Here is a 23,538-nt window from a genome sequence, read left to right as displayed (position 1 = left end):
GTATATTCTGCCCCTCTAGCCCCCCTCTGCCCGCCAATCCTCCGTGCTCTGCCCATTCATCCTTCCGTCTTCCTTGTACCCAGGCAACCACAGATTTTTTTTTTTTTAACCGTTGCCATAATTTTGCCTTTTCCAGAATGTCAAATGGTTGGAATTAAATGGTATGTGGGCTTTTCACACACTCTTCTGTCTTTGCATCCATGTCTTTTCATGGCTTGAGAGATTTTTCTTTTAAGCACTATGTCATTGTCTAGATGTGCCACAGCTTACTTCCCCATTCACCTACCGAAGGACATCACGGTTGCTTCCAAGCTACGGCAAGCTGCAGTAAACATCCATGTGCAGCTTTTTGTGCAGACAGAAGTTTTCAATTCCTTTGGGTAAATACCAAGGAATGCAACTGCTAGATCATAAACAGTATGTTTGTTTAGTTTCGTAAAAAGCGGCCAAACTGCGTTCCAAAGTAGCTGTACCATTTTGCATTCCCACCAGCAATGAATGAGAGTTATTATTTCTCTGTATCCTCGCCAGCATTTGGTGTTGCCAGTATTTTGGATTTTCTCCATTCTAACAGGTGTGCGCTGGTATCTCGTTGTTTAAATCCACAATTCCCTCCTAACATATGATGTTGAGATGGGTCACTTGAAAGACAGATCTTTCTTTAAATAATCCTGAGATCATATTAAATTCCTTTTTTTCCCTTTTTTTCAGCTCATCCTAAAGGGTTGAGCACCCAGGACTGGAGATAGGCCTTAATCTCAGGCTCTGTTATGTCACTAGCTTGCCATCGGCCTTGGCAAGTCACTTAACCAACCTGGACCTCAGTTTCTCAGGCTATGAAATGGAGCTCACGGCATTCTTCCCACTTGAGGGAGGTATGGGCCGGGGATGGGGGGAGGGTCTCTGCCCTCTAGGATGTGGGTAATGGCTTGGCATGGCAGTCAGTGGTGAGTAAAGCCAGGTGCTGAGCCAGCTGTGATTGCAAAGTAGGGAGCAGAGAACTCCTGGCTACAGATCACACTGCACTTCCAACTTTGGGATGGGGTGGGGGTGGGGGAACTAGGACCAGAGGTTCAGAAAGTAGGACAGGCTGTGGTGCCTCATGCAAATTGCAGGCAAAACCCAGACAAACAGACAAAGGTCCTGGTTCTTGTCCCCACAGAAAAGGATTTTTTGCACTTGAAAGCATTAGCTCAAACAACAGGAGAGAGGGCTCCAAAGCATCAAGTGCTGGCCTGGACCCCTCAAAGTCCTCCTGAGCCAGCTGGGAGTGGAAAGGGAGAGTCGGTAAGCAGAGTCCCCTCCCACCCTCCTCTTTCTGGGGTCCATGGGCCCTTCAGCCTCTTGCTCCCAGCCAGGCCCTGCCCTCCACAGCCAAGACCCCATACAACACTACTCCCTCCCAACTCTCAGTATATATATATATATATATATATATTTTTTTTTTTAAGATTTTATTTATCTATTTGACAGACATAGATCACAAGCAGGCAGAGGCAGGCAGAGAGAGAGGGAGGAAGCAGGCTCCCTGCTGAGCAGAGAGCCGACGCGGGGCTCGATCCCAGGACCCTGAGATCATGACCTGAGCCAAAGACAGAGGCTTAACCCCCTGAGCCACCCAGGCGCCCCAGTATATATATATTTTTGACACTCCAGACAAAGAGCAGAATGGTTCATATCCCAAGTGCTCCGATCACATCTGTTGGATTAAAAAACTAATTTAAAAAATGAATAACATATGCATGTGGTGGGTAAGTCAAATAAAGGAGAAACATTTAAAATAAAACACGCCCTCCCTTCATCTTCTTCCCAGCCTCGGTCTGAAAGCAACCAGGTAACAGACAAAAAGGTTTCGTCCACTCTAGCACGTATAAGCAGGTGTGTCTGTTAAAGGGAATGTGCAGGAAAGAAGGCTGAACTGTCACGTGGATCTTCCCTTGCTCTTTTAACTTAAGTTCACAGCTCAATATCTCTGATCAACATGCGTGGCCCCGGCCCATTCTTGGGCCATGTGTAACATACCACCTCATAGATGCATGGGGTGGGGGGCAAGTTTTCTTTGAATAGGCCTCTACGCAGTGTCCAGTCTCTTGTTAGCGCATCTGAAATGTTCACTCACCTCTTTTCTAATCATCCCTGGGCCAGAACCTCTGTTCCCCATCTCAGAACCCAGAATTCAGAGTTGCAATGAGCCCAACATAGGCAGAGAAGCTCCTGGAGGCAGAGAGGCCGGATGGCCCTGGGTGAGGCTATCTGCTTTCTCTGAAACTCAATTTTTGTCTCTTTAACATGGGGCGGACCCTCTCTTAAGGTGGAGGTGGAGATTTTTAAAAGGTGGCACGGTCTGAAGAATGGGCCTCCTATAGGCCCTGCTGGAAAACTGATGCTATTTGATGAGACAAAACTTCCCTGGGACCTTCAGGGGACAGGAGAATAACAGATGAGGAAACAGAGGCACAGAGGGATTGAGGAACTTGCCCCAGGTCACACAGCTGGTAAGAGGGAAAACTGGGCTGGCACGAGTCAGTCGGGCTCCAGAAGCTGTGCCCGGAAATAGCGGGTGAACAGCGATTTGCTTCTGGAGGGCATGACCATGATGGAGTGTCCGTGGGTCACCCACCTCCATCCCAGGCCAGGGCGGGGGGGTCTCAAGACCCTCGGCATTCCTCCTCCTCCATGGCGCCCCAGTGCCAGGGGGACTCTCTGTGGACTTGCTAGAAGGAGTGACCACAGGAAGGCTTGTAGGGACAGTTCCCAAGGAGGGCCCAGAGGAGGCCCCGATATTATTTAGCATCATTGTGTGCCAGGTGTGGTATATTTTATGCATTTAATTCTCATACAACAGACAACTTTACTGCTGGGCCATGGACATCCTGTCCCCCAAGGGTGGGTGACTGCATGGTCCCAGCATTCTAGGGGAACAGAGGGAAGCAGGAGAGGAGATCCTGGGTCCTTGGGCCCTCAAGGGCCAGGAGGAGTGGGCAGGAGGCTTCTGCTGTGGGGTGGGGGAGTGGGGGGGGGGGCAGCCGTCGGCCCCTCGCCTTCACTTGGGCTCCCCCTTCCTTCCTGCTGCCCTGCCCTGTCTTTCACTTCGGCCAGTATCATCACTCACTGTCTCCTGAGTCATCTTTGCTTTCTAGCTTTCTGGTTTTTACTCACATGGTGCCCTGGTGTGAGTTTCTACCTTAGTGAAGATAATTTTCTCTTTCCCCTCCCTTCAGGGCATTCACAAGGACACACAGCCGGCTTGGTGACAACTTTTCCAAAGGGTTCTTAGGGAAGGACCCCAAGGTCAGTAGGGCCCTGAACCTCCCAGCCCACTGGAAGCCCACTGGAAACCTCCAGCCCACTGGAGCCTTGGCTGTAGGGTCTGAGTCAGAAGCTGGCTTTCCGGGAGCTGACCAGCCCACCCAGGTTACCAGCTCCCTCCTCCAAACGAGTGCTCTCCTGCCACAGACCTGGCTGGGTTGATCTTGGAGCAAAAGGCCCTGAAGGTCAAAAGACAAAGATACAGGTCTTATCTCGTGTGCCTGGGCAAAGTCAGTGGTATCAGGAGTCCCGGCCTCCCAAGACTCACTGAGACCATCCATACCTGCTTCTGCCATGACTCCTGCCCACATTTCCCAAAGGGCCTGAAGCTCAATTGAGTCAGGATGGGAGGATGGCCCATTCTAGTGGCCCCTTGCCCAGTTAGAGCCAGGCTCCGTCTCTACCACCAGAGAAAAATTCAGCACAGACAGAGCCTTACGGAGGCCCAGGTCAAAATCACCTCCAAGTAACTGCAGCCTGTGCCCATGGCATCTTCCTCCTTTAAGGGTTAGTGTTGGTCTGAAGTCCACCTCTTCCTGGAAGCCCTCCTTGGTTAACCTCTTCCCTCATTGGAGTGGAAAAATGAGAATGCACATTTTTCCTAGAGGACACCGCCCTTGAGCTGAAATTTCTTTAAAGTCTAGAAAGATGGGTTGCCTGGGTGGCTCAATCACTGTGTGTCTGCCTTCTGCTCGGGTCATGGTCGGGGAGTCCTGGGATAGAGCTCCACATCAGGCTCCCTGCTGAGCCTGCTTCTCCCTCTCACACTCCCCCTGCTTCTGGTTCCCTCTCTTGCTATCTCTCTCTGTCAAGTAAATAAATGAAATCTTAAAAAAAAAAAAAAAAAAAAAAAGTCCAGAAAGATATCTTCACAACCTCTCCCCACACAGACCTGGATGAAAAATGCTGGTCTGTCTCTTCAATGGGTCTGGGCCAGGAATCTTTTTTTTTTTTCATTTGCAATCCAGCCCCTCCAATATCTGAGCAAAGCTGTCTCTCTGGGCCTCAGTTCCTCACCTGTACAATGGGGGGGAAGAGGCTTGCCCCTGCACTACTGGCAGCTGGTGTCTGCAGACCACTAAACACAGGTCAGGCGCAGAGCGAGGCCCCCCCGCACGTACAAGCTTGCAGGTGGGACAGCACCACATGTAATCCTCTCTGTAACCTTGCATGAAGGCATGATGGCCGTTCCTGTTCTTCAGATGAGAAAAGTGGGGCTTACGAGGGTTCGTGCATTGTGTAAAGTCACAGGTTTGTGTGATTCCAGAAAAACCCTGCTCTGAACATATCAGGCCCCATAGTTCCGAGGAAAAGATTCCATTCCGTTTGTTCTATGCAGCCAGTTACTCAGTCAGCAAGCAGTTAAAGACACTGGTGACATGGCAGCCACAGAGGAAAGCCCCAGTCTTTATTTGAGCATCTTGTGGGTGCCCAGCCGGCTTTCTGCTGGGGGAGGTAGGAGGCAGAACAGGTTCCCACGTGACGTTGGTCAGATGCCACCTTCTAGGGCTGATGTGAGGGTGACCTCGTCATAACAAGGGCACCTTAAGGGACTAGGTTTGGCAGAGAATGTGCCGCATAAATTGTGACCATTAATATTAAAGTGAACAGCCAGAGAACAATGTGGGGATGACTGTGCGTGGCCGGATGTCAGGTTGTATGTCCAGAGGCACCTCAGGATCTCAGAGCAGGAAGAGAGGACCATGGCCGGTAGCAGGCAGGGAAGGCTTCCTGGAAGAGGGGACCTCGGTGTGGTGCAGAAGGGCTGAGCTGCTGGGACCCAGCTGGAAGGCAGGTGTCTGGCCTGGGTGAGGTGTTGAAGGCAGGGAGAGATGCATCTTTGCGTGTACGTGAGAGACAGACAGGCAGAGACGGCTGGCTCAGAGGACAGAGTGTGAGCATGCACGTGAGTGGTGAGTCTGCTGGTGAGTCTGCACTGGCTCACTGCAGGGCAAGGGGCTCTACTGCCGGTGAGAGGCCTCTGGGACGTGGGGAGCCTCCAAAGGCCTTAAAGAGAAAGCAACTCTGGGGGTAAGGAAGGCAGCATGCCTCATTTGTGGGGGACGCATGGCCTGTGACAGACACAGGACAGACCCCTGGTCTGGGCTCCTCAGCCTCCATTATCATCCCCTCCCAGGCTAGCCCCCAGGGCTACGGCAGCAGGGATGGAGGGCAGGAAGAACCATTCTGTCAGGGCCTGTTTGTGGCAGGCGAGGGAAAGGCCCAGAATGGTGTTTACATTTTCCCTCCTTTCTTTCTGGTGGCCTGGCCTGCCGGCGGTTATACCACTGCGGTTTGTTGGCCCCAGGGAGGGCCTCCATTACATAACACCTCACACAACTGCCCCTAAAACACACACTCACACTGGCACGGAGTGAGGCGTGCACACACACTCACCCACACGCTCTCGAAGAGACATACCTGCAGTCTGACACCCTCAGCTGGCAAGACTGTTGTTTCGGGGCACTTTTTGCTGTCTCCACCAACAAACCCGCCAGTGGGGCCTCCCCCCATCCCTGGTTTAAGGGGAGAGTTTTCCCAGCTCCTGGCGCTCAAGCCCCAGTGGGACTGACCCAGGCCTGCTCCGAGGCTCCTGGGAGCGGGGAAGCTTCAGTCTTTAGCATCAGCCCCAGAGCAGGACCAGTCACAGGTTGCCCTCTAAGAGCCTGGAGGTGTGGGGAGATGGGGAGACAGAGAGAAACCGGACCCCAGCGGCAGCCTCTGTCATGGAGAACTCCAGAAATCTGGAACAGGCACACTGGGAGCAAAGGGGTGGAAATGGCCTCCGAGTCATAGCGTGATGGGAGATCAACTCAGCTGTGCTGCCCTTCAGGGTTCATCTGATGGAGATACACAAGGGTCTGAGTAGAAGGAGGTTTGTGCTGCCATCGTCCACAGAACTGCACTCATGTGGAATCTTGGCGGCCATCACTAGGGCTCTCGTGCCATGGAGGACCGTGTCACCATGGAGAGAAGATGTTGGCCCACTGAGTGTGGAGAGTGGGCCAATGGATAGGAGGCCCAGCAAGACCTGATTCTGGGAACTGACACAATGCATGAACGTGTGAGTCAGTATTTATAGCTATAAGCTCACAATCAAGTCTCTGGAGCTCCTCACGCAAAGACCTTACAGAGTAGTCAGCTGTACTGACGAGGAAGGTGAGAAGGGACTTTTCCAGATGCCAAAAGGGCTGGGGCACCCGTGGGGAAGGAGTGGGAGTGGAGTGGCATCACGGCCCCACCATTCAGGAGCTGGTTGACCTTGAGCGATGGTCTCCATTTCCCAGAGCTGTGTTTTTCTCATCTGTCAAGTGGGAGAGAACAGCGCCACTCTCACAGGGGCCTCTGCTTGTGCCGCAGTTACTGAGGCCTTTCTAGAAGCCAGGCTGGAACATGCAACGAGGAACATGATGACACTCGCGCTCCGAAGGAACTTCCAGGCTAGAGAGCCCACAGGGCCCTAACCAGCTGGTGTGGGACAGTATGCTCTGTAATCCAGCAAAGGTTTTTTCAGGACCCCGAAGAGCTGGGATGGATGGTGGAGGGGCCAGATCTGAGGCTGAGACTTAGGGAAGGCAGAGGAAGTCGAGGGACCTTGCAGTGTTTTCCAGGCAGCCAGACAGCAGCATGGGGAGAGGGGAGGCCCATTAGCAATCATCAGCCACCAGCACTCACCAGCAGGTGAGGGAGACCCAGGGCAGGTGAGGGGCAGCCAGCGTCAAGGCAGAGACTCACAAAGCGCGTTTGGAAGCCTGGATTTGAACTGGGGGTGAGGGTGCCCTGCAGGGACTTAGGGCAGGAGGGGCACAATTGCCTGATTTATTTTTTTTTTAAAAGATTTTATTTATTTATTTGAGAGAGAGCGAGCAAGCCCAAGCAGGGGGAGTGGGAGAGGGAGAAGCAGACTCTCTGCTGAGCAGAGAGCCTAATATGGGGCTCGATCCCAGGACCCAGGGATCATGATCTGAGCTGAAGGCAGACGCTTAACTGACTGAGCCACCCAGGCGTCCCTATTTTATTTTTAAATATTTATTGAGGGAAAGAGAGAGAGGAGCAGAGGGAGAGGGAGAGACTCTCAAGCGGACTCTGTTGAGCAGGGAGCCCAATGTGGGGCTCAATCCCATGACCCCTGAGATCATGACCTGAGCCAAAACCAAGAGTCAGATGCTTAACTGACTGAGCCACCCAGGCTACGTGTTTGAGAAGCTGACTCAGAACAATGAATGGTGGCTAGGAGGAGGAGCAGTGGGGGCGGGCGGGGCAGGGTGGGGGTGGGGGAACGCTCCAGCTTCATCGCTGTCCAGGCGAGAGGAGGAGCCTGAGCTGCCAAGGCAGTAAAGATAAAGAGAGAGGGGTCAGTGTCTGGCTCTGGTGAGAAAGCAGAGTCATGAGCTTCAAGCAACCGATGAGGAAAGGGGTGGAGGGAACTAGAGAAAGACCCCAGCAGGACACTAAGTTCTGGCATCAGTGACTGGATGGGTGGGGTGTCACCGCTGTGGAGACAGGGACCACTGGAGGGGTCCATGTCCCTGGGGTGTCTGAGAGGAGGCATGTGCCAGGCTGTAAGGGAGGGCTGTGAGATGCCACACGCAGCGAGTGGTCCCTTCATTTCTTCTCCACTGGCACAGGTAGTCTACTGGACAGAGAGGTAGTTTTAGAATATTCTGGACTCTTGGCTGACGGAGAACTCTCAAGGGCATCATGGGTATGTTCCAGGACTGGCTTTGGAAAAGCCTGTGGCTGTCGGGCACTTGAAATGTGACTAGTCGACTGAGGAAGTGAGCTTTAAATTTTCATTAATGTATAGAAATTAAATTTAAGTAGTCATATGTGGCTAGTGCCTGCCATTTTGGACAGGACAGATGTATCTAGAATTTCTGAAGAAAGGCAGTTACCGCTCTTATCTTAAGGCTTGTGTGGTTGGGAGAGTTTGGCAGAGGCATACTAAGGGGCCTTCCTGACCCCCCCTCAGATTTGGTGCCTATTGTTTAAGTGTGGAAAAAACTAAGAGATTCAGTAACAATTTGTTACATTGCATTTATGTAGGTATGTATGTATATAGTATGTATGTATTCAATTGGGTATCAGAAGTCTAGTTGACACACAATGCTACATTAGTTTCAGGTGTACAACATAGTGATCTCTGTATGTTATACTCTGCTTACAAGTGTAACTACCGTATGTCACCACAAGACATAGTTACGATACTGTTGACTATATTCCCTTTTATACCCTGACATATTCATTCCATAACTGGAAGCTTGTACCTCTCGCCCCTGTTCACCCATTTTGCTCGCCTCGCCACCCCCCCGCCCTGACGTCGCATTTTTGGTGTGCCAGGTTCTCTTCTCACTACAGGAGCCGACTCACGTAAGCTTCATGAGAGCCCTGGGAAATAGGCCCGATATTTTGTAAACGATGACATCAAGCACAGAGAGCCTTGGCAGCCGGCTCCTGGTCTCACAATGGGCAGCAGCAAAGCTTGGCTTTGAACCAACCAGGCAGCCCGGATTGGGGACCACTCTGCTCGTTGTCACAGTTTCACTGGGGGGACCCTGAACCAGGCCCTCTCCTAGACACTTTACATGTGGAATCGTATTTGACGCTTGCCCAGGCTTTGCGCCGCAGGATTGTGCCATCATCCCCATTTCACAGATGAGGTGACTGAGGCTCAGAGGTCTGCTCAGGATTCCACAGGGAGGGAGTGGCAGTGGGATGAAGTTTGAAGGGAGGTCTGTGGGAGCCTCTGCTTGTAACCCCATGTCACTAGACCCCTCGCAGAGTGGTGGTGACAGTTGCCTGGAGCCTTCCCTTGTCCTAGCCCCTGAGGCAGCTCTGGGCTCACAGGGCTGTGCTTTGTAAGCTCTTGGCCACGGCCACCCCATGGATCCTCAGGCCTTCCCTGAGAGCTGGAGGGACAGAACATCCAGAAACCAGCTGCTCCCAGCCTCTCAGCCCAGAGCGATTTAGGTCTGCTTTGATGAGAGTTGATATTTACATTTTTACCAACAGCCCTACTGGTACAGAACAGACCTAGGGAGGACAGTGTCCTGGGTGGTTTCTTTATCCAGGGCTCTTGTGGAAAGCCAGAAATTGGAAAGTCTCCAGAGGGTCCCCCACCTGTAAGCCTTAGTTTTCTCATCTGTGGAATGAAAGGGATACACTAAGTCATGAGTAGGTTTTTTTTTTTAAGGTTTTATTTATTTATTTGACAGAGATCACAGGTAGGCAGAGAGGCAGGCAGAGAGAGAGGAAGGGAAGCAGGCTCCCTGCTGAGCAGAGAGCCGGATGGATGGATGGATGGATGGATGGATGGATGGATGGATGTGGGGCTCGATCCCAGAACCCTGGGATCAGGACTTCAGCCTAAGGCAGAGGCTTTAACCCACTGAGCCACCCAGGTGCCCCTAAGTCATGAGTTTTTAAATCTTTTTAGCATTATAAATGTTTTTGTAAGTTATATATATATATATATATATATATATATATATATATATATATATTTTTTTTTTTTTTTTTTTTTTTTTTTTTTCCCCCCAGTCTACTTTCCACACAAGGGAAATCCTTTAAAAATGTGGATGTGGTTGGGGAACCCGATAGGCTCAGTTGGTAAAGCATGTGACTCTTGATTTTGGGGTTGTGAGTTTAAGCCCCACATTTGATGTAGAGATTATAAATGAGTGAACTTAAAAAAAATGTGAATGTGGTTCTCTTACTCCCTAGCTTAAAATCCTTCAGGGTTTCCCCTGCTCTGGGGACAATGTCTGCCCTCATGAAGCTTCGAGTCAGAAAAGGAAGGACAGTATGTTCATAAACAATGGCATTTAAAGTATATCAAAGGATGACAAATGCTAGGGAAAATATAAAACCAGATGAGAGGGAAGGAATGCCAGATGGGCTGTTGTTTTAGGGTGGTCTGGGCGGCCCTCTGAAAAGGTGACGGCAGAAAACTGAAGGAAATGTGTTATGTGGAAGAGCATGGGTGGAGGGAACAGCAAGTGCAAAGGCCCTGAGACAGAGAGCAGGCGCAGCATGATTGAGGACCAGCCAGGAGGCTTGTGTGGTTGGTGCAGGATGAGGGTAAGGGAGAGCATAGACCAGAAAGTAAAGGGGTCAGGGAAGGGAGCTGGTGGGGAGGGATGGATAATGGAGGACCTTGTAGGCCTCCTTGAGATTGAGATTTTATTCTGAGTGCGGATTTTGAGCTGAAGGGTGACTTGAACTAACAGTGTTTTAAAAGCACAGGTGAGGCAGGATACAGTCTTCTTGGAAATACGGGTTCATAGGCAGTATGAGAAAAGACAGGTAGAGAGGAGTCAGAGAAGTAGCCCCAGGTGATTTGAAGGAGCAACAGTTTAGATTCTTTAGAATTCTGCTCCAGCCTTCCCAGTTTCAGGCATATGACGATTCCTCTGAGCTCAGTTTTCTCCTCTGCGAAATGGGAATAGTAACAGTACCTCGTCTTGGGTAGATATAAAGGACTGTCTTTAACATATGTAAAGCTTTAGTATATGACAGAAGCTCCATAAATAGTAACTACTAGAATCTTTAAGGCATTCCTACCAGAAGACCTGCGGGCCGGGCCTGAGAAGGGGAGGAGGCAAAACAGAAGGTGATGAAGCATGATGGTAATACGGTGGCCCCCCTCTTATTGCAGGGGATATGTTCCAAGACCCTCAGAGATGTCTGAAACCACAAATCATACCCTGCATATACTATGTTTTTTCCTATTTATACATACATATGATAAAGTTTCACTTATGAATTAGGCACACTAAGATGAACAATAACGAATAGTAAGATAGAACAATTATAACACTAAACTGTAATAAAAGTTACATGAACGTGGTCTCTCAAAATATCCTCCTATACTGTACTCAGCCTTGTGATGGGAGATGATAAAACATCCCCGTAATGAGATGAATGGAAGTGAATGATACAGGTATTGTGAAGTGCATTAGGATAATATGAGAAAACACGAGTGTAGAAATCATTGAACCAAAAATATGTTGTCCTAATAGAGGAATTGGTGGGAAGCAGAAAGCAGGCAAGATCTTCTGAGGGCTGAGCCCACTGCCCCAGCCCCAGCCTGTGCCACCTCCCTCTGTTCTCTACCCCCTAGAACCATATCCTTCTTTCCTTCCCTCTCTGGAACAATGTTCCCTCTAACCACAGGGCCTTTGCACTAACTCCTTTTACTTGGAAACTCTTTCACTGGCCCCCTTTACCTTATTAAGTGTTACTTACCCTTTGCCCTTCTTACATTTGTAAGGGCTTCCTGGACCCTAAGTGAGGTTGGTTTCCCTGATTGAGGCTTTCTTCCTGTCCTTTCCTTTTGCAGCCTCGATTTCAGCTTGTGGGTATACACTTTCTAAAAGCAAAGATATCATTCACATACACTAAAGCTCACCAGTTTAAATATACACCCACAAAAATTTTAATATGTCCATGAGGCTGTGTAACCGTCATCATTATCATCATTCTGGAATATCTCCATCAACCCCAAAAGAAACACATCTACCAGCAGTCATTCCCCATTGGTCCCCTGGCTCCTGGCCACTGCCAGCCTACTTTCTGTCTCTATAGTTTTGCCTATTCTGAAAATTTCATGTAAGTGAACTCATACAATGTACGGCTTTTTGTGTCTGACTCCTTTCACTAAACATTATATTGTTGTTTTAAAGATTTTATTAATTTGAGAGAGAGAGGAGAATGAGCAGTGGGAAGAGGCAAAGGGAGGGGAAGAAGCAGGTTCCCCGCTAAGCAGGGAGCTGGACATGGGACTCTATCCCAGGACCCTGGGATCATGACCTGAGCTGAAGGCAGACGCTTAATGGACTGAGCCACCCAGGCACCCTGAATATATTGTTTGTAAGGTGCATCCATGTGTCAGTACTTCATTCTTTTCTATGACTAAATACTGTTCTAAGGATTGGCCATATTTTGTTGACTTACTTATCTGTTGATGGACATTTGGATTGTTTCCATTTCTGGCTATTGTGAACAGTGTACAAGTTTTTTTATGTGGACCTCATGAAGGCTGCATGAGGTTGAGAGGGGGAAACTAACATGAATAAAACAGTTCCGGGGGCACCTGGGTGGCTCAGTTGGTTAGGTGTCAACCTTTGGCTCAAGTCATGATCTCAGGGTCCTGGGATTGAGCCCCAAGTCAGGCTCCTTGCTCAGGGAGTCTGCTTCTCCCTCTGCTTTTGCTCCTCCCCTCCACTCCTGTTTGAGCTTGCATTCTCTCTCTTTCTCTCTCTCTCTAGTAAATAAATATAAATCTTAAAAAAAAAAAAATCTTAAAAAAAAAACAGTTCAGAAAACCAATGTATCACTTTGGAAAATAGTACAACAGTTCCTCAAAAAGTTAAACATAGAGTAACTATATGATCTGGCAATTCTACTTCTAGGTATATAATGCAAAGAACTGCAAACATGTTCACACACACACATACACACAGAGACAGACTTGGACACAGGTGACAGTAGCAGCATTATTTAACAAGAGGCAAGAAGCTGGAACCACTCAAATGTCTATCAACTGATTAGGGGAGAACCCAAGAGTGGCAGATCCATATAAGATAAGATGTTATCCTGTTCTACGAAGGAATGAAAGCTGGTTCATGCTACTTCAGAAACGAACCTGAAAGGTGGGGACACTCCACAAAGGCAGGAGACGACATCGGTCAGCCCATCTCTGTTACCCCAGGGTAGGCATTTACTAGACAATCCACCTGTGGGACAGTTGAAGGGTCTCAGCCAGCAGCCCCAGCGCCCCAGCCCTCTGATGTCTGGACTGGATCTCAGGGCAGTGAGGGGACAGACTTGCTGGCTGAATTTGCCTCCCACCCGATCTGGTCCTTGGTGACACCTGCTCACTGGTGACCTGGGTTTCAGCTTCATAACATGCTGCCATGGGAGTCTGGGGACCCTGTAGGTACCCAGTAAAGTCCTGGCACTCTGGCCTGACTGGACTGGAAACTTCACCAGCAGTCGGGCCAGGAAGCTGCCACCAGTTAGTGCAGGACCACCTGCCACATCCATCAGCCCAGCGTCCCCGCTGCCCCAGGTGGTGTGCCGCCTCCTGTGCTCCGTGTTGCAGGCAGACAAACAGCTTCCCAATGACCCTACGCCTTCTTCTCAGGGGGTGCAGGGCTCAGAGACAGCCTTGCAAGCAGCCTCTCACCTGTCCCTGTGAGGGTGCTGGGATTTGGTAATATAAGGCCCTGGACCTGCATTTCCAAACACCCCTCTCCCCCATAAAACTGACCCAGGGGAGGGGTCCCAGGTCATCCCACTGCTTAGCCAGGCCTCTTGAAAAAGGGTCTTTGGGAATTCTGTGTCTCATCAAATATTGCTGGGCTATGGAGTTTTATTTAAAAATAATTTTAATTAGCTGGAAACTAGGAGTTTAATAAATGGAAAACAGAGAAATTTCCAAGGCCACGGCTGGGAAACACTTGCTTTTTAAAAAAAATTCCGCCTGGCTTCACAGGCCAGCTAAGCACCCTGACACAAGGGCCCGATTGCCAGAGGAATCCACAAGGAAAACAAAGCTTATTTTTAGAGAAATATTTTAAACTCGGTTTCAGCGAGCTCAGGAGTTTTCTTGTCTAAAATCCTTAATATCTTTCCTTCTATTTCAGAGCTGCCTCTCACCACAGAGGGCTCCAGAACTCCTATCTGATGAGAGCTATTTCTGTACTGAGGAAAATAAAGGGGTCCCCACCCCCTCCAACTAGAGAATGGTTTCTAAATATGTCCCCGCAGTGAGGCTCAGGCGGCCTGTCCTTGGCAGGTGTGCAATGCAGTAAGGAGGGTCTGGGGTCCCTGCCGACTTGGAGGCCTGTCTGCCACCTTCCCAGCTCAGCCCTGTTCCGCCCAGCGCCCCAGAGGAAACAGATGACAGCTTGGCCACCATTTCCGGGTTTTGAAAGCAGTTTTTAACTTGAAGGAGGCCTGCTAAAAAGGGCTGCTTTTCCTCTGTAGGTGTTGTTAACACCCTCACCCCCACACATGCTTGTCCAGACCCAAACATACAGCAACACCCACGGAATCTTCCTCACGCCCCACAGAGCCACATACCTAACCACACAGCAACAGCTCGCAGACACACTCACCCACAGCAACAGACACACCCTCACCCACAAACACACACACACACACACACACACACACACAGCAGCAGACACACCAAACCAGACCTCTACCCATACACAGACCCTTGAACGCACCTACACACACATGCACGCGCACAAACACACATACCTACACACAGAGCAACGGACACCCCCCTACCCCCACATAACCCTCCACACCACCACACACAAACTCACACACACACACTTACACATACCCCCCCACCCCTACACACCCACAGCAACAGACACACCAAACCCAGACCTCTACCCATACAGACCCTTGAACATACCTACACACATGCACTCACACAAACACCCCCCCCACATACCTACACATACACACAGCAACAGACACACCCACATCAACACATACTCTCCACATATCCATACACAAAAAGACACCCACACATACCTACACACACACACAGAGCAACAGACACACTAAACCCAGACCTCTACCCATACACAGACCTTTGAACATACCTACACACATGCACACACACAGCAAGACACACCCATATCCCCCCACACCTACAAACACCTCTACCCACACATACCTACACACACACACACACACACACACACACACGCAGCAACAAACACACCTAAACCCATACCCACACTCAGACTCTACGGACATACATACGCCACGCACATAGCAGCCCTGCTAGCCAGTACTCCCTGCGGCAAGAGTACACAAACACAGACCCCAGAACACCCACATACAGAATGATTCCGTCGAACATGAGCACACCTAGCTAGCCATGCAAGGACACAGATATGCACACACATACCCTACCTCCATATGGACCCCCAGACCTCTCTCCACACACAGACACACCCTTAGACACAGACACACTCATGTGCTTTCCAGGTTTAGCAACATGGTCAGAAGAGGTTGGAGAACCCACCTAGGTGGAGTGGAGAGCTGGGGAGAGGGGAGTGGTGTGGGGTTGGGGAACCCTGGAGGGGCTGAGGGCTTCCTGCTGCGGGGCCCCTCACCCAGCTCCTGCCCACGGGGCTCCTCCTGGGCCCCCTCCGCAGCCCCTCCCTTTTTTCCTCCCTTCCTCCTGGGCCTTGCCAACCCCAGGGAACTGGAACTGTCCTGGATGGTCACAGCTCAGCACAACCCGCAGTGTGCATGGCAAAAACCAAACAATGAAATGGGGTAACAACAATGGACAGTGGCTCCGGTCTTCTGACAGAAGGGGACCCTGGCTGTGGCTCAGCCTCCAGGGGCCCACTTAACTTAGCTGCCCCAAGTCACCAGGCCAAGGACTTGGCTAGTCACCATCAGCAAAACTGGGGGAACAGCAAGTGCCCGGGGATGGTTCTCCTTGTTCAAATGCTCTCTAGGGTTTCCTCCTTGAACAAGTCCAGCCCAAGGTGGGGTGGGGGGTGGTTCTTGGACCCCAAGCAGATTTTAATACCCAGCATCCTCTTGCTGGGACAGACCTGGGGCCAAGAGCTGTGCCTCTCTGTCCTTCCTTCTCTGGGCCCTCCCAGGCCTGGACCTTTCATCCAGGCTCCTGAGCTATGGTGGGGGACTTGCAACCCCTGCTGCCCACAGTTTCTTCCCACCGGTGGGTGCTGGGCTTTGGCTTTTTCAGTCTTTCTGTGTGTGTTGTTATTGTTTTTCCCTTTGTATACTCAGTAGTAGATTTGGACTGAGTGAGGAGCAGCAAGTATGTCCATGTATGCATTCCTTCTCTGAAATAATCTAGAAGGTGGCACATACTAATTGGGCTGCTTGAAAAAATATCTTTGTTTTCAAGCAGCCAGTGGCAAAGCCACTACTGAGACATTCTTTTTTTAAAAAGAATTTATTTATCTGACAGCGAGACTGAGACAGAGAGATCATGAGCAGGGGGTAAGTGTAGAGGGAGAAGGAGATTCCCCACTGAGCAGGGAGCCCAACACAGGGCTCGATCCCAGGACCCTGGGATCATAACCTGAGCCGAAGGCAGATGATTAACCCACTGAGCCACCAGGCGTCCCCACTATTAAGACATTCTCAGGACCCCTGGGTGGTTCAGTGGGTTAAGCATCTGCCTTCATTCAGCTCAGGTCATGATCTCAGGGTCCTGGATCGAGCCCTGCGTTGGGCTCCCTGCTCAGCAGGGAGTCTGCTCCCCCCACCCCGCCAGCTTGTGCTCTCTCTCTCATCACTCTAATACATAAACAAAGTCTTAAGAAAAAAAAAATAATAGAAAAGACATGTTCAACTCCCTCCCATCCTGGGCTCATTTTCACAACTGGCTGCGAAAGAATTTTATCTTGAGTGTGACACAGACTTGGACCCAGTAAGCTTCAGTTCTGCTCCCCAGCCGGTGACAGGAATCCCAGCTTGTCCTTACTTGCTTGCAATTTTTACTTCTAGTCTCCTTCCCTTACAAGAAGACTTTCCTAAGGGTGATCAAGCAATAGCAGAAGAGTTTTGTGTGCTGCTCATTCCAGCTGCTGCAGAAAGACAATGACCTATATATACCCTCCATACCCTCCATTGATCTGCAGCAAGAGGAAATTTCTGAATGATCCCCCCACCCCACCCCCCCCCCCCAGCTTGCCATGCTCCACTGGGTCTCAAACACAAAACATCAGATCCTAGCACTTGGGCTTTCAAACAAACCAATTTTTAAAAAATGAATGTGGCTTACCCCAACAAGTCTGACATTCCAGCTGATCAAAAGTACTTGTTTAGAAAAATAAGTTTTGGAATGAGGTGGAAACAAGGCCTTTGAAATGCAGCTTGGCCTAAATAGCACTGCATTTCAGACTTTTCCTCCCCACTGCACATTCTTTATGGTGGAGAGGCCCTGGAAGCCCTCCTGGGCTCCAGGCTTCCCCTCCCCCACGGCCCAGGCCTTTAGCCAGGGGCCCGGCATCTGGGAGAACTTTGAAACTGTTCCCCATCGCCTTCGGCAGCCAAGCACCAAAACGCTCCAGTTAACACCAGCGCAATCATCGCTAACGCGAAACAGCTGCCCGAGGCCCGAGGCCCGGCAAGCTCCAGACCCCACCCCAACCCCCAACCCGCACGACTCAGCTGGGAGACGCAGGAGACCCCGCAGTGAGGAGCAAGCAGTGGTTGATAGGGCCCAGCTGTTGTAGATAAGAAAACAAACTATTGCTAAATCTTTTACCTACTTTGGAAAAAAGTGTCTGAACTGGGGGTTGTGGGGGGAGCATGGGAGAAGGGAAAAACATGAGTTGATTTATGAACCTGATTTTGAAGTCTTGAAAGTGATGGTAGGAAAAAAAAAGCAAAAACAAAAACCCCAAACCATACCAAGGTTTTGTTCATTTGTGCCAACCGGCAGACAAATTGGTGCTGTTTCTTTTTTTCTTCCTTCTTCTGGAGGCCTGGGTTGCATTTACTTTCTGGCCACTTAACAGTCGCCCGAAGCAGACACTAATCCTCCTGCATAAATACCTAGTGCGCTCACTCCCAGAGGAAGCTGTCCGCATAAACAAACATTACCCAGATAGCCCACTTGTAAGCTTGACCTGTTTCATCTTCCTCCCTTTTCCTTCCTCTCCAGACAAGGACACAGAACCAGGCTTCCCGAAGTCCAGGCCAAACTCTTCCTTTTCCAGCCCGAAAAAGGCTGGGCCTCTTTTGCAGTGGAGCATTCTAGAGGCCTGCAGGCCTGGGGCTGGCGATACCCTCCTGCTTTCCCCACCCCTAGCCGGACCGTTCCCCGGCGTCCCAACAGGAAAAAAAAATGGGAACTTCAGCTGCCACTGCAAGCACGTGACCCACTTGGTGACTCACAGGCGGGCCACACCCCTCCAGGGCTTCAGACAGGGCCTGCCACCAGCCGGTCAGCCAACAGGGGGATGCATCTTATTACCAAGGGGAACAGCTAACTAATGCCCTTGACAGTCCAAATAATTACTTTCAGCTAAAGAACTTGCACTAAAATACATAGGGGCAGGCTCTTCTGAACCCTAACTTTGTCAGATCCCCAGATCTTAGCCCCACCGCCCCCCACCCCTCTGAGGGCTCGGCGTTGCCTGACCAAGTGACAAGGAGTGAAAACACTTGATGTTTTAAAAAAAAAAAAAAAAGTAAAGAGAAATTGATCTTTTTTTTTTTTTAAAGATTTTATTTATTTATTTGACAGAGAGAGATCACAAGTAGGCAGAGACGCAGGCAGAGAGAGAGAGAGGAGGAAGCAGGCTCCCTGCTGAGCAGAGAGCCCGATGTGGGACTCGATCCCAGGACCCTGAGATCATGACCTGAGCCAAAGGCAGCGGCTTAACCCACTGAGCCACCCAGGCGCCCAAGAGAAATTGATCTTACATATGTTTTTTCCCAAAAATTTTATTGGGGGAAAACTACAAAACATTTACAGTACAATGTTTACAGTCACAATTTGTAGTGAACTGATTCCCCAAAATATATTACAACTCAAGTTGACTTATCTTGTTACATTCAATAACCTACTTCTGTCAAAGTAGTCCCGAGTACATACATACATAGTGCTCCAACTGTACCTACGTACAAACTAAAGCTACTGCTCATTCATCCGCTGTCCAGGAAAGCATTCCTGCCTTTCTACACACGCAAAAAAAAAAAAAAAAAAGTACAACTTTTGGAATTTTCTGTAATGAAAAAACAAGGCATATTCATGTACTACATACCATTCTTAGCACTAAGAGGTGGCCTTTTCACTTTAGATCTTATGTAAGCAAGTGGTAAATATTTTCTCCTTTTGTGCAGTTGAACCCATCCTACATTCAAATGCTCTCAAGCACTGATAGAAAAATACTTATTTGGTTGAGGAAGATTTAAGGCAAGTTCTGGCCCTTTCCAAAGGCACTGTGAGACTAACCCCCCCCACCCCATTATTGCTACATGTCTTTAAACGCAGAGTATGTCACAGTAGAATTGGTGGGATAAACAAAAACAAAATTTTTCTTCTTGCTAATTTAAAAAGCTGGAATGACAAAAAGCATGCCACATTTAAGCCTGCTTGCAAAGTATGTGGTCAACTTTTCTTTCTTTAAAAGTTGGATGGGCTACAACCATTATACATTCTAAGAAAACTCATATAAGATATTCCTCAAACTACTTCCACAGCATCAGGATAGATTTCTATAAAGAAATCATGCAATCTTTCAAAATTTACGTAAACAAGGAAAGAAATTAATGAAATAAATATTACATACAATCTCTTAAATTAAGATTTTTTTTACTCATTTACAATAAAATAACCAAGTGAAGTTACAAAAGGCATATATTACTGTGAAAAGAACATACACTCCACATTTTGCCGATTAATAATGGCAATTATAATTTAACATAATAAAAGAATATATATCTATTGCTTTTCATCATACTTGATAAATACAGTATGAACAAAAATTTCAATGTATACTTTTCACAAGATAATAAATAAGTTAAATAGTTTTTTCATATTGAGTTGTGGTGCAGTGGTGCGAAATCAACTCAAAACAGCTAAAAATTCAGCAGTTATTCCCCCCAAACGATTAGGAACTAAGCTCTGCCCAAGGCTTCCAGAAAGAGCAGACAAAATGGTTTTAAAATTAAACATCCACTAAGTGGTGGCAACAAAACCAGTAACCAGTAGGAAACTTTGGAATGCACGTTTGTTTTTTTTCCAGACATAAAGAACTTTGTGTCAAAAAAAAAACCTATGGAGCGGAGGACTACAGTCAAGGCATATTCCTGGTAGAATATTGGATTCCAGAAGCTTAGAGGTTTAGCAAGGTGGTGGCTGGCTGTTTGTTTACACTGGTCTGAAGACAAACGACAATTAAGAACTTCTCTCATGTTCACATAAGAGTTCCCACATCTGGACTGTAACTAATGCTTTTCAAGTGAAGATACGGAATGGTGGTTGGTAGCTGCTGGTGTTGGGTTGATTTTTTTTTTTCCCCTAAAGTCCCAAACTCCTAGGAGACCTAAAAAAGTTTTAAGTGTTTGGTTTTTTGTTCTGTTCGCATCACAACTGCCCTGTTGTGAGTATTTTGTTCATCAAATACAAAAGTTCGTTGGCTTTTTTTTTTGCTCAACAAGAATGAAACTTCATAATAATAATAAAAATAATAAAAACAAGAAACAAAAAGAGGAAACCGAAAGGGGAGGGTGGGGACCCTCCCGGCACACAAGTTCGAGTCCAAGTGCTCGGCGCGGCCCGCAGTCTCTGCTCATGGACTGTCAGCCCCCAGAGCTCCCGCGCCCCTCCCTGCTCTTAACAGGGCTCCAGGTGGCAGGGGCGCCCTCCAACCCCCAGAACAGCCTTCCCCCTTCCTCCTCCTCGCTGGCGCCCTCTTGCCTCAATCGTCAGAGATGGAGAGGCGGCTGAAGATGGGCAGGCGGCGGCCAGGGTCGAGGCTGGGGGACTCCGAGCCGCTGAGACTGCCCGAGCTCAATGAGCCGCTCAAGTAGCTGTCACGGTCCGACAGCGAGTCCGGGGTGCTAGGGGGCGCGTCGAAGACCGGCGAATCGGACAGGCGGCGCGGCAGCTGGAAATTGAAGGGTGGCGAGGGCGGCGCGGTGGCACTGGCAGGGAGGGGCGCGCTGGGCGGCGCCGGGGGCTGCGCGGGGGGCGTCAGGCCCTGTTGCTGCTGCTGCTGCTGCTGCTGGCTGCGATAGTAGGCGGCGGCCACGGCGGCGAAGTTGTGGGTCTGGATGGCAAGCGGCGTGATTAGGCTGCTCAGCTCCGGGCCGAACGCAAAGGCGTTGTTGGCGCACGAGGCAGACGAGCAGGCAGCGCACGGGGCGCCGGGCGCCAGCAGGTCCTCGGCGCCCCCTGTGCCGTACAGCAGCGCCGCCGCGGCCGCAGCCGAGGCACAGCACGTCGGAGCGCCAGAGGGCGTGGAGGCTGCGGAGGCGGACGAGCAGGGCGAAGCGGAAGAGGAGCAGGACGAGGCCGAGGAGCAAGAGGGTGGCGGCGGCGGCGTGCGCGACGTGGGGCTGTCGAGCAGCAGCGGCGACTCGAGGCCCCCCGGGGGCTGGTGGTGCCCCGACGGGAAGCCCGAGAAGCTGAGGCTGTGATGCAGCTTGGGCCGCGGCTCCCGGGGGAAGCCCAGGTGCAGCGCGTCCCGCGCGCTGAAGGCGCGCAGGTCCCCAGAGGCGCCCCCAGACGGCGCGGGCCTCCGCTCGTCTGCGTTATGGATGAAGTGGCAGCGTGGCCCGTAGGGGCAGAAGCCGATGGTGTGGAAGGTGCGGCACAGCTCGGTCTTGTACTTGGGGTGCCGGGTCAGGCTGCGTAGCTCGTGGAAGCCGTGCGCGAACTGGCACTTCTCACCATACTTGCACGTGCCACTCTCCTCGAAGGGCCGGCACAGCTCAGTCTTGTAGCGCGTGGAGTTGATCTGGGAGCCGCCGCCCCCCTTCTGCTGCTGCTGCTGCTGCAGGTGCAAGAGGTGCTGGCTGCGCTCGCCGTTCTCGCTGAACGAGCGGTCCCGAAATTTGTTCTCCTTGTTCAGCAGGGCCGTCCCTCCGCCCCCTGACGGCTCCTTGAGGGTGCCATAGGAGGTCGGGCCGCCCGCCGCCCCGCTGCCACAGCTGCTGCTGTTAGCCGCGCCCGGGAACTTAGGCGAGCAGCTGCCCGGGCTGGGCGCGGGGTGGGCGAGCGCGTGCAGGTTGCTGGCCGAGTGCCGTCGGAGAAAGCCCGGCGTGAAGCCCGAGCTAGGGGCGTTGGCCACGGGCGTCCCCACCGCCTTCTTGTCCAGCATGTTCAGATTGAGGTTGGCCAGGGATTTCTCCGTCTGCCAAAAGGAGGGGGGCGAGGACGGGATGAAATATGTAAAGGAAGAGTTGGGGCGAGCTGCAGAACTTCAGCCTTCTGATTCTTCTTCCTTTCTGCAGATTTCGATCCGGCCCCCACCCTCCACCCGTACACGCGCGAAAAGAATCAAGTTCGCGTTGGGAGGAGCCGACTCCCACCCCAGGCCGCGCTCGGTTTCGACATGTGATCCTCAGCCCGTGGGCCGCCAGCTTGGGCGGCGCAAAGCCGGTCCGGGAAGCCCCGGGCAGCGTGGCCGCGGTCGGCGCCGGAGAAACTAAACAGCGACAGCGACTCCCTCCTGCCCGCCCTCCCTCCCTGCTCCCCTTCTCCCCGCCCACAAGGCACGAGCACACACCACTGCGAACTCCAGGACTTTTCCCGACCCCAAAGTCAAGGTGGGGAAGGGTGCCCCAAAGGCGGAAGGCAGAGGCAAAGTCTGAAAACTCGAGGGGCTTCCTGCCTGCCCGCCTTCCTCCCTCCTTGTTCCCGCGCGTACCTTGCACAAGAAGTCGATATCGTAGAAGGCGGACAGAAGTGTGGTCGACATGTTTCTGGATCCTGAAATGGTCGGAGTTGCAGGCAGGGAGGTCCGGAGGAGCCCTCGGGGAAGCAAGGCCGGGCTCGAGCCACGACGAATAACGGGTGACCGGCGGGGGAGGGACCGAAAGTTTGCCGGGGGACGAGACAAGAGGAAAAGGGAAGCAGTGCGGCCTGGCTTGAGGGTGCCCGGGAGTGCGGAGTGGGGGGAAAGACGACAGAGAAGCAAACAGTGCTCCTCCGCGTCCCGGGGGTGCCCGGCCCGCCCCCCCCCCCCTTGCGCGGAGCCGGCGACAGCTCGCAGACTGCTGGAACTCGGCGGCCTGCGAGCGCGCGCCCTATATAGGGCGGGCGAGCGCGGCAGCGGCCGCGAGGGCGTGTCGGGGGAGGGGACAGAACGCTGACCCCGCTGGGGTCTCCAGGCAACGCCGCCCGCCGGCTCGCGGACGTCAAGCTCCTTCGTGGCCTCCCATTGGCCGCCGCCAATTTTTTTTTTTCCTCCGGAGGAGGGGGCGGGAGGCCTCTGGACCGGGCTGGCTGCTGGAGCGCCTGCGGCGGCGTGGAGAGCTGGTCCTCGATGGGTGCTGCTGGGTGGCGGCGGGAAGATAAGGCTCCCCTTCTCTGGGGCTGCACTGTTGGAAATCCCCTGCACATTGAACGTGGCCAGGATTCTGCAGCCCTGGACGTGTCTCTCCCCGCCCGATCCTGCTAGGCGAAATTGCGGAGCTTTAATCTCTCACTCTCGGTTCTAGACTGGGCGCGGGAATTGCAAAATGCGAGACTAT

General features: G+C 51.2%; 1 protein-coding gene across 1 annotated transcript; it reads right to left on the bottom strand.

The window, feature by feature from the left end:
- Positions 1-18,762: 18,762 nt before the first annotated feature.
- ZFP36L2 (ZFP36 ring finger protein like 2) lies at positions 18,763-23,081 on the bottom strand. Its single transcript, XM_004752959.3, has 2 exons — positions 22,713-23,081; positions 18,763-22,196 (listed from the first exon to the last, which is right to left on the bottom strand). The coding sequence occupies exons 1-2, from the start codon at positions 22,761-22,763 to the stop codon at positions 20,760-20,762; spliced, it is 1,488 nt and encodes a 495-aa protein (XP_004753016.2). The 5' UTR covers positions 22,764-23,081; the 3' UTR covers positions 18,763-20,759.
- Between the last annotated feature and the right edge of the window lie 457 nt (positions 23,082-23,538).

Source organism: Mustela putorius, unplaced genomic scaffold (assembly GCF_011764305.1).
Source record: "Mustela putorius furo isolate JIRA1106 unplaced genomic scaffold, ASM1176430v1.1 tig00000224_pilon_pilon_pilon, whole genome shotgun sequence".
NCBI classification, from domain to species: Eukaryota; Metazoa; Chordata; class Mammalia; order Carnivora; family Mustelidae; genus Mustela; species Mustela putorius.
The sequence above is the reverse complement of the archived record's forward strand: the minus strand, read 5'-3'. Positions and strand labels throughout refer to the sequence as shown.